The sequence below is a fragment of the Quercus suber genome, unplaced genomic scaffold, assembly GCF_002906115.3.
Source record: "Quercus suber isolate HL8 unplaced genomic scaffold, Cork oak 2.0 scaffold_171, whole genome shotgun sequence".
NCBI classification, from domain to species: Eukaryota; Viridiplantae; Streptophyta; class Magnoliopsida; order Fagales; family Fagaceae; genus Quercus; species Quercus suber.
The window spans coordinates 1,069,603-1,080,085 of record NW_027069631.1 but is presented as its reverse complement, the minus strand read 5'-3'; the positions used below and the strand labels follow the sequence as shown (position 1 = coordinate 1,080,085).

Genomic DNA, 10,483 nt, shown 5'->3' with positions numbered 1-10,483 from the left:
TTACACAAGTGCATTCTTCTTAATGTACGTGTATGTACTAGAAAACCTCACTTGTTGCATCATCTTTTCTTGGATAGCTTCCTTGATACAAGTAAGGGTTCTAGTTATTCGAGGTATGCAACAGCAATTAAGGGAAGTAATGGAAATTTTATAGTTCTCACACTGAACTCAGAAAATATCAATTTTTTAGAATTAGGTTTGAATGATTTACAGAGATATTTGATGCAATATTCTGACTACAGGTGGAGCAGGTATGGATCCATTGCAGGAAAGAATTGATAGACAGGAAGGATCTTCTTGAAGATTTTGACTTGAACATCCTACAGGAAGCAATCAGGAATACAAAATCAAGATTGCTGCCAAAAAGAAAAATAGACAAAGCCATAAGGGTTCTACCTCCCCATATGAGACAACTAGTTTTGGATTGCTTAAGAAGAAAAAGTTTTCTGTTTCATCCTGATGAAGATAGCTTAAAGAATAGGTTCATCAAGTGTGCTGAGTTGCTTTTCAGTTTGCCAAATGCCCCCAGAAGACATCTGGTTAGTCAGTCACCTGGACAGATAGCAACAAGCCCAGCTCCAGCTCCTAGCACAACAGAAGCAGAATCACCTAATTATGGTCCAGCACCATCTAATCTAGCACCTTCCAGTTCTTCATCTCCAAATCCAAATCCCCCTGTTCAGGTCCCTGAAGCGCCAGCTCCTTCACTTAATGTGATCAGCTCACCTCCTCCACGTCCTAAACATTTGCCACCACATCACTCTGTTGTTCCACAAAATTCACCAAAAAAGGATAGCTATCAGATGAAAACAATTGTGGTTGCTGCTGCAATTGCAGTAGGAGTCCTTGCCCTTCTTGCACTGCTCCTCATTTGCTGTCTTAAGGGTGGAAGCAACAAAATTGGACCTAAAGAGGGACAAAGAGATGAGAGGCCACTTCTCAACTTAAGAATGAGTGATTTCTCAGCTGGTATTCTTTTGTCAGTTTTTATTTATCATTGACTCATTATTATCTTCCATTATAGTAGTGCATGTTCTGATGATGTGTATAAGTTTAATCTTTCAGGTTCTTCTCAAAAGTCTGTTAGTATAGGAAATTCAAGTAACAAAGATTTCAGTATTAATAGTGGAGTGAATCCTTCTTTCCTTACCAACATGTCCATGAAGCATGGAACCAATGATTCCACACTGGCTGGGGCATTATCATCAGAAGGTACAGGGTCAGTTCCATTTCTTCAATTAAAGCCTCCTCCTGGAAGATCAGTTACTATGTCTCTTGCTCCACCAAGTCCACCATCACCACCACCACCACTTCCTCCTCCTCCTCCTCCTCCTCCTCCTCCTATTGCTCCTTCTGCTCCTAAACCCCCACCACCACCTAAAGTTGCTCGCCCCCCACCTGCTCCACCAAAAGCAATGCCTGGGAAATATCAACCTTCACCTTTTGGACTAAATCATCGAGGAAGTAATGATTCTAGCGAGGGAGGTGATCTTGATGGTGAATCTGGAGCCCCAAAAACCAAGTTAAAGCCATTCTTCTGGGATAAGGTTCTTGCCAACCCTGATCAATCAATGGTTTGGCATGAGATCAATTCTGGATCATTTCAGTAAGGATATACCTCTATCTATATAACTTCAAATTCCATGAATAAGCAAAAGTCGAATCAGTCGTTTTAACCTCTGAATTCATTACAATTTTTCAGGTTCAATGAGGAGATGATAGAGTCTCTATTTGGTTATAACAACATGGATAAAAATAAAATTGACCGCAAGAGAGAGTTAGCGTCCCTTGAACCGTCAATCCAGTATGTTCAGATTATTGATGCTAAGAAGGCACAAAATTTATCAATTCTTGTACGAGCCCTGAATGTGACAACAGAAGAAGTCATTGACGCTCTTCAAGAAGGTTTCTCTCCCTCCCTCTCTCTCTCTCTCTCTCTCTCTCTCTCTCTCTCTTGAAGTTCCTCAGCGTAGGGAAAAAATACATTAAGAAACTTCTTCAACTATCAAATATGAATTGAGTACAGTTCAATTATATGGTGTGCTCTTTATTCCTTACACGTGGAGAGTTTTTCCTTAATATCCACTCTTAAATTCCAAATCAATCTTTTTGTATTCAAACCTTTTCATTTTATATGTTATGTGCTTCAGCTCAAGGGTATATTCTAACTTCATCAGTGAAGAGCTTCCCCATAATTGGACCCACAAGAAACTGCTGTGTTTAAGGAAATAGTTGATGCTGCTTGGTAATAAAACGTGTGCTATGAGAAGCAAATAAATAATTATGTCGTGTTGGATTTACATCTGAAATTTCAAGATTTGTAATGATAGAAAAAATGAAAAAGAAAAAAAAGACAAAAAGAAGTCTTGAAACTTCGTCTAAGTTTAGATTTGAACCAATTGAGATGAGTGTTATCTGCTGGACCAGTTAGGAACTCCAGAAGTTGATACAGAATTGCTAGGTTGAGTTTGAATTTTCTTCATAGCTAATTATTAATAACCCTATATCATATTTTTAACATCATTTTTTCATAATTAGTTAATAATTCTTGTTAGCTTGCAGTGTGAAAAATTATTCGTAAGGAACAGCGTACAAAGCATTGATTGTTATTATTCTGCCAGATGAAAGAAGCAAGTTTTGTAAGAAAACTATTGTGGATGATTCAAGTATTTTATTTTTTTGCTGACATCAACTGGGGTGAGGGGGATTCAGACGAAGTTCTCCTTCATGGGTGATTCAAGCATGTTGTCTGCTGGCCATTCATCCTTATTACTATGCTTGTGTAATGACAAGTGAGCATAATATGTTAAAGAAAATAAGGATAAACAGCCTGTACATAATTAAAACTTGTGTAAACCTACCCCAAAGAAGCAATGAATTATTTGTTTTACTTGCTATTATGTGTGCTCTCCTATATGACAGTCAATGCCTTGTTTCATATCCACCTAGCCAAAGTTGTTTAGTAAATGCTTAACTGTTGGGTTTTTGAAGTCATCAAAAACATATAAGTATTTAATTGAATCAGGTAATGAGCTTCCTGTTGAGCTTCTCCAAACTTTGTTGAAGATGGCACCGTCAACAGAAGAGGAACTGAAGCTCAGGCTATATAGTGGTGATATTTCTCGACTTGGCCCTGCAGAGCAATTCCTCAAAATCTTCGTTGACATCCCATTTGCATTTAAACGACTAGAGTCACTTCTATTCATGAGTTCCCTTCGGGAGGAGGTCTCTAACATTAAAGAATCCTTGGCAACTCTAGAGGTGAGACCCTAGAGATAGGAATTGTGTCTCACACTTAATTTTATATTGCTATATTTCTGATATAATATTTCCTATTTAGTATACATACATAGGTACAGGATTGGGGACTATGGCATTCTCTTAGTTAATATGCTAAAAAGTTATGTGGAATGTTGCTTTAATGTGCCAGATCTTCTATTGCTTTAGAAAACAGTCTCAGATGTTCATAATTATATAACCATGCCTCATTTTAAATGGCAGGTTGCTTGTAACAAACTGAGAAATAGCAGGCTATTCCTAAAACTCTTAGAAGCGGTTCTCAAAACTGGAAACCGCATGAATGATGGTACCTACCGAGGTGGTGCACATGCATTTAAGCTTGACACACTCTTGAAACTTTCTGATGTAAAGGGAACGGATGGCAAGACCACACTACTTCACTTCGTTGTTCAGGAGATTATCCGTTCTGAAGGCATACGAGCTGTCCGTACAGCCAGAGAAAGCCAGAGCCTATCCAGCATGAAGACAGATGATTTTACAGACGATTTCACTGAAGAATCAGAAGAGCACTATCGCAGGCTTGGTCTTCTGGTGGTTTCAGGTTTAAGCAATGAGCTGGAAGATGTTAAAAAGGCAGCATTCATAGATGCTGATCTTTTAACATCTACAGTATCCAAACTCAACCAATCATTGATAAAAAATAAAGGTTTCTTAAATGCTGAGATGAAGAGTCTGGATGAAGAAAGCGAATTCACTCATGTGCTAGCCAACTTTGTGGAGTTTGTGGAAGCTGATATTTCAGGGCTTTTGGAGGAAGAAAAGAAAATAATGGCTCTGGTGAAAAGTACTGCAGATTACTTCCATGGGAATGCAGGAAAGGATGAAGGCCTGCGCTTGTTTGCAATTGTACGTGATTTCTTGAGAATGTTAGATAAGGCATGTAAAGAGGTTAGAGATGCCGGAATGAAGAGAGTGAGGATTACCAAGAAAGAGGCTCTATCGGTGTCATCTCGGCAGTCTACAGATATACGTCCACGGCTATTTCCTGCAATAATGGAGCGGCGAATGGACAACAACTCTAGTTCAGATGACGAGAATCTATCTCCATAGCATATTGCATATGCTTGGTGTGCTGCATGCAAGTAACTTCAAGTTGTGATTACTGTTTAAAAAAAAAAAAAAAGGTATAACGTACATGTTAAAATCCTCAAAAAGATTTTGCGTCACTGTCGGAGTCAATGAGTCTAAGTTACATCAACTTTATAGTATGTCCTATGAGATGCAAATGGCCAAAACTAGGCGGCAAGGATTTCTTAATCCCCTTCCCACCGCCTGTAGGTTGATTGTGTTGAACTTTCTTCGTTGTTTAGTTAAAATTTTCCTGACACATCAATCTAATAACACACAAGTTTTCAAGATAGAAATATGGCTGGAAGTTTATCTCAAACAACTCCAAATGTACAAACTGTAAATTTTGTTGAAGATTAAGAGCTTCCCCATAATTCATGTGACTATGCTTACAATTTTTTTTCTCTGTCTTGGGCATTTATTCAAGGTTCTTGGAATTCTCGGAGGCAAGATGAGCAGATCATCATGGTTAGAAGAACTAGCCCACATCAAAATTCCATCCAACAACAGAATATGAAACTTGAATTTCATTCTTGTATTTCAGTAAATGATTATATGTCAGCTGATGAAAGTTTAATTTTTGAAAATAGGATTGGCTGAGAACGGATTGACTTGTATCATCTACCTTTCTACTGATAGCAAAAAGATTTTGGTTGTACAGAAGAAAGTATATAAATACCCATTATTGTTGCCATCTTATACATTTACACTTGTGAACCATATATTAGTCCATAGTCTATTATGATTTTATCTTCCCATACAACCCAACTTGTTTAAAGAAGGGGAAAAATGCCGGGGATAATATATTTTCTTGGTCATTATGTAATCTGTTGAAAGTCTTCATTATAATTGTGCTGTCACTACTTTGAGGAACTACATTGCATATGGTTGACATACACCTTCCCCTCAATTCCTCAATCTCACAACATACTGACCAATTAAACAAGCCGGCTCAAGGCCCAGATCATTTAGGCCTAGCCCTAAGGCCAAAAATGGCATACTCTCTCTACAAAAAAGTCCCACCCCCATTATAAAAAAAAATTATATATATATATATATATATTAATTAATAGCTAAAGTTGAGATAAAATCCAATTAAATTCTAAATTGGAGTCTAGTTTTGCGCCATAGTGTTTCATCTAATTTTTAAATTTGTGTGTCAAGTGAATTATTAGGTGTAAAAATCAAAGAGTCTAAATTCAATTAGATTTTAAATTGAATTTTAATTAAAATTCAATTTTGTGTCATGTGTCTCATCTAAAATTTTTAATTTTTGTGACAAGTGAATTATTGGTTGCAAAATCCAAAGAGTCTAAATCTAATTAGATTCTAAATCATATATATTGTAAGGATCAGATTTGAACTCTTAGCCCACTACGTGAATGGACTTAGGCCCAAAAAGCCTAAAACAATAAATTTATAGAAAATGGGTTGGAAAACTGGGTTTTAGTTAATTAAACGAACACTAGAATGGGTTCAGATGATAAGAGAATAAAAAGAAAAAGGTTTGTATTGAAGAAAAATCGTCCTCGGCAAGATCCGAGGAAATCTGTTCTTATATATTATTCTCAAGTTCAATTACAAATTTGGTTCCTGAATGCTAAAGTGTTTGACTCTTGAATTCCCGATCTCATTTTCTCGCTCCCTTTCTCTCCTTTTATACTCTTTTTCCTTTTCATCCCTATCTTCCACATGCATGCCAGATGGTTAGTCTTGATATTTGTCCCATCAGCACCTCTATAAGTCTTCATGTAGTAGCTGTAAGGCTGAAATCCACTGTTTAGGTATCACCTCCATATTAATGCGGTCAAAGAGTTAGCTGCAGTGCATTTAATGCGGAGGTAGCAGCTTTCTCTTTAAATATTTTAAGATCCTTCCATGTCTTGAGTTTCCATAGTGTTTATCCGTATCGACTAAGTGTTTCTGTGACATTTCTTCGGATAGCAGACCATCTTTACAGACCTCGGCATCGGTCAATCGAGGTAGCTCTAATTCTTGGCACAACCCCTTGGGTTGTTACGATCTAAGTTGACTTCTCCGTTTGTCAATATGGTCCCTTTTAAAAGCGTTTACCCCTTCTCGAACGCTTTTAGTCCTCAACTTGGGTCTTAGGTCCATTATATACCCAAATAATGGGATCCGAGGCCTCGAGCCCCAAGGCCCCTACATATATATAATTGTGATTGTTTTTAAATGTACTCATGCATATGCACAATGTTACACACTAGTTTTATGATAATAAGTAGATTTTTTTAAAAAATTGTACACTATTTTCTCACTACCAAAGGGAATCCAAAATATTAGATCATTAAAAATTCAACACAATTGAATACATAAATTATTTGGAAAAAAAAAGTTGTAAATGTGCCATATTGCCAATGATGATTAATTTTTCATATTGGCTTGTGGTTTTAATTTTTACAAATCAATGTCGGGGACAAGAAATAGGGAAACTAGCCAAAAACTTCTCTTGGGTTCTTTAAAATGTAATGAAACCAACGGAGTCAAGCCCAAATTTCCAATGCGTCACAAGAGTGAAATCAAGTGCTAAACAACGAGGGACGGAAGAATATGGGGAAAATGTGCACAATATCCTATGTTTGAAACTGTTTTTCACATATTAGGAATGAAAAGTTGAGAGAGGTGGAGAGGGAGAGAGGGAAGACTCTTCTTCTATGCCACTATTTTCATCCCAAGACCTCCAAAAATATTGCTATTCCTTGTTAAATGGACTTTTATTTTGAAACTAGATTTTCAATGTTTAATCCAAGATTAGTCCTTTTAGATCTAACAGAGTGCTTTTAGCAAGTTTGGGGCATCCTTATGGACTGATCTATGGATAATGAATGAGGTCATGGACCTCTATGGTGTTAAACACTTAAACTAGGGGTAAGGTTCAAATTTGCCTTTGTTTAGGTAAAGGAGTGGGCTGCTTTAGTCATGAATAAAGAAATTAATTGACTTAAGGTAATTGGCTGCATATTCCTAGCTAATTCACCCTCGAAGGAAGTTGCTCTATGTGGCAGAATGCATCAAAAGTCAGCCAACAAATTAGAGTGCTCTAGGGACCTAAAATGGCCATCTGAAACGTCAGTAATATATTGCAAGAGCTACAAATCTCCTTCATAATAAACCTTGGGTTTTGCAAGTAGCCCCCAGCCCACTTAGCAAGACCCACTTTTTGGGCTTATGAAAGGGGTTCAAACAAGTTTGTTCATACCCTCCATGGTTCTTGATTTTCTCAAATTATATTAGTGATTAGTGTGACGTTTGGCTTTGGCATTAAAAAAAGAAAAAAAGGGCCGAGACACGTGGGCGTAGTCCCTGGTTAAAACCCTACTGCCCACATATATAAAATATCCCAGATCCCTTCTTTCGTTCACTCCCCAAAGCCCTTCTCATCGTCTCTCTCTCTCTCAAAGTTCAAAAACAATGGCTCCGAAGCGCCTAAAAGAAGACCCACCTCCTGCTGCTACTTCCTCTGGAGAAGAGGAAGAAGACTCTGAGAACGATGCCGCCTCCGACGAAGAAGAACATGAAGTAAGCAACGCTGTTCAAGAAAAGGAAAAATCTGATGATGAGGAAGAAGATGAAGATGATGATGATGAAGAATCCCCTGCGGGGAAGCTCACTGTAATCCCTTCATCGAACAAAGGCTCCGACAACGAATCCGGGTCTGGGTCGGACTCTGAATCCGAATCCGATTCTTTCAACGACAAGTCCTCGCCGCCTTCCCCATCTCTCTCCGCCTACACCATCAAGCCGATCGCTTCCAAGCCCATGGAGCCCAAGAAGTCCTCCGCCGCCACCGCCGCCAAGCCCATTAACTCCAAGAAGAGGAAAGTTGTTGCATCATCATCAGCAATAACCAACGGTGACGATGAGGACTCGAAGAAGCACACTGGAGGCGTTTCACGGCTGTGGAGCGATGAGAATGAGCTGGCAGTCCTGAAGGGCATGATCGAATACAAATCCAAGAAAGGGTTGGACCCCATTTCGGACATGGGTGATTTCCATGAGTTCATCAAGAAAAACATCAGTGTTGAAGTGTCTAAGAACCAGGTGGTCGATAAGATTCGAAGGATGAAGAAGAAGTACCAAGTCAATGTTGAAAGAGCCGGCGATAATGGTGAGAACCCTGTTTTCTCTAAGCCTCATGAGCATAGGTGTTTTGAATTATCTAAAAAGATTTGGGGTATTGAAGCTGGTAGCACTAGAAAGGCGAAGCCTCCTACAAGGGGCATTGCTAATAACAATATTAATAGCAATAACAATTCGATTGCAATAGCATTGCCTGCGAGAAAGAAGGAAAAAGAGAAGGAGAAGGATAAGGAGAAGGAGAAGGAGGCTTGTTTGGATAATGGGGAAGTGAAGGACGAGAAGGAAGAAGAGTTTGTGGCAAGTTATCCGTGTTTAAACTCCGTGTTGGAGTCAGGGGAGGAGGGTTTTTCGAGGTTAGGGAAAAGGTTTAAGATGGAATTGGTCACGGGCATTGGGAGTGCCAAGGCAACGGAGTTGGAGACCAAGTGGAAGAAGGTAAGGGAGGCTGAGTTGGAGGTGTATGTGAAGAGGGTGGAGTTGGTGCACGAGCAAGCTAAGCTGATGTTGGAGGCATTCAAAAATAGGGCTTGAGGAGCTCGGTTTTGTTTGATTTATTTTGTTTTGGTAAGTATGATATGCTTTTTAATTTTTTTTTTGTTAAAGGAACTGATTTTGGTTGAAACCCGTGTTAAATTCATTGGGGTTTCTAAATTTTGGTATAAATTTGCATACATGGGATTATTTGCTTATGATATGAGTAAAGTTAATTTACTTTTGGGGTTTATGGTTTTATTTTGTTGGTCTTTAGAATATATTTTGATAGAAATTCGGTTGATGTTGTGCTGCATATTCTACTTAAATTTTAAAGCTGGTATGAGAATATATATATTTGCTTATTGGATGAGGAGATTGTTAATGACTTCAATTGCTACAGTGATGCTAATTTGGTCTTAGGGAGGTACTTTGGATGTTATATCACTGACCATGGTCCTGCTGGTTCAAGTCTTTACCACAAGTATCCTTTTCCCCATCTCCCCACCCCCCCCCCCCCCCTCCCCTCTCTCTAGGAAGGGGGTGCAAAGGGACTTTCAGAAGGTTATGCCTTCTTTAGAAGTTTGATTAAGCTGTGTCAAGTTGATGGGCATTATATGGATCACTTTGACCATCTAGTTTATGTAATTTCACTAAGGTAAACAGATTGAAGCCTGTTCTACAGATTTCATTTCTGTGCTTAGAAGATAGGTTGCTCACTATGCCTTTTTGTCCTTCTGGGTTAAAGAGAAGGTGATTTTTTCCCCTGGATGAATAGAAGTGGGGTTGGATTAAAATTTTCATCATAGTGGAGATGAACTAGACTCGTGACTGAATGAATTACATTCTCTCAGATGTTCTGCTAAAGATTTTGTTTCAACATAAATAATGTGTAGGGATGACCTTCCATTGTTTGTCAGCTTTCTCCTAGATATCTGCCTTTTTTTTTTTCATCTTCTACTCTATGATTCTTGTATCCGTTTTCTCTATCCACTCTGGCTGATGGTTGATTTCATTATCAGGTAAAATACATCTAGAAGAGAAATTGAAATAGAATGAATATTATTATCTCAATTGACATCACATATCTGACGCAGGATCTCTTAAATTATGTAAGATAGATGGTTCTGTTTACCAGGATTATAGATGAGCCCTAAGCAGGTCTAAACATGTCAATAAACACCCTGCTTTAAAATGTGTGATCATGTAGGAGATTTTGTAGCCCTTACACTCTGTGTTGGTACAGAATTTAAAGTCTGCCACTTTCAACATTAATTTTGTGTTCTATAGTTCTAAGACTTATGATTCTTTTAGATAAAGGATCATAGGGCTTACAATCTAGAGAAGTTAGTTTGTTGCCTGCTCAGTCCTCATTAGGGCTGTCCACGGGTCGGGTTGGGTTTGGGTCTGACCTGCACCCGACCCGATTAAATCGGGTGAACGGAAAATAGACCTGCGGCCGACCGGACTTTCGGGTTGAGCCCGATAGAGCGGGTCATCGGTTGAGCAGGTCGGCGCCTCAGGTGATTTTGGGTCTCGAGCA

The 10,483-nt window shown here is 38.7% G+C and overlaps 2 protein-coding genes across 3 annotated transcripts; both read left to right on the top strand.

Moving 5' to 3' along the window:
* The first annotated feature begins 206 nt into the window (after positions 1-206).
* On the top strand, positions 207-5,075 carry LOC111983962 (formin-like protein 3). 2 transcript variants are annotated; one of them, XR_010630682.1, is made up of 6 exons: positions 207-969; positions 1,066-1,606; positions 1,703-1,905; positions 3,026-3,261; positions 3,502-4,424; positions 4,796-5,075. XR_010630682.1 is itself a non-coding variant. In XM_024015605.2 (5 exons), the coding sequence occupies exons 1-5, from the start codon at positions 405-407 to the stop codon at positions 4,348-4,350; spliced, it is 2,394 nt and encodes a 797-aa protein (XP_023871373.2). In that variant the 5' UTR covers positions 207-404; the 3' UTR covers positions 4,351-5,075. The 2 variants fall into 2 exon arrangements, 1 of the variants encoding a protein (XP_023871373.2); XM_024015605.2 differs by having other exon boundaries at positions 3,502-5,075.
* A 2,616-nt stretch (positions 5,076-7,691) lies between these two features.
* Positions 7,692-9,201, top strand: LOC111983968 (STOREKEEPER protein). The gene has a single exon (XM_024015611.2). It carries the CDS (start codon positions 7,801-7,803, stop codon positions 8,998-9,000), a length of 1,200 nt encoding a protein of 399 aa, XP_023871379.1. The 5' UTR covers positions 7,692-7,800; the 3' UTR covers positions 9,001-9,201.
* Positions 9,202-10,483: the final 1,282 nt, after the last annotated feature.

Coding starts and splice junctions, on each gene's coding strand:
- LOC111983962 (XM_024015605.2), top strand. CDS start 405: ATGAGACAACTAGTTTTGGATTGCTTAAGAAGAAAAAGTTTTCTGTTT. Junction 970..1,065: donor AATGAGTGATTTCTCAGCTG/GTATTCTTTTGT, acceptor TTAATCTTTCAG/GTTCTTCTCAAAAGTCTGTT. Junction 1,906..3,025: donor CATTGACGCTCTTCAAGAAG/GTTTCTCTCCCT, acceptor TAATTGAATCAG/GTAATGAGCTTCCTGTTGAG.
- LOC111983968 (XM_024015611.2), top strand. CDS start 7,801: ATGGCTCCGAAGCGCCTAAAAGAAGACCCACCTCCTGCTGCTACTTCC.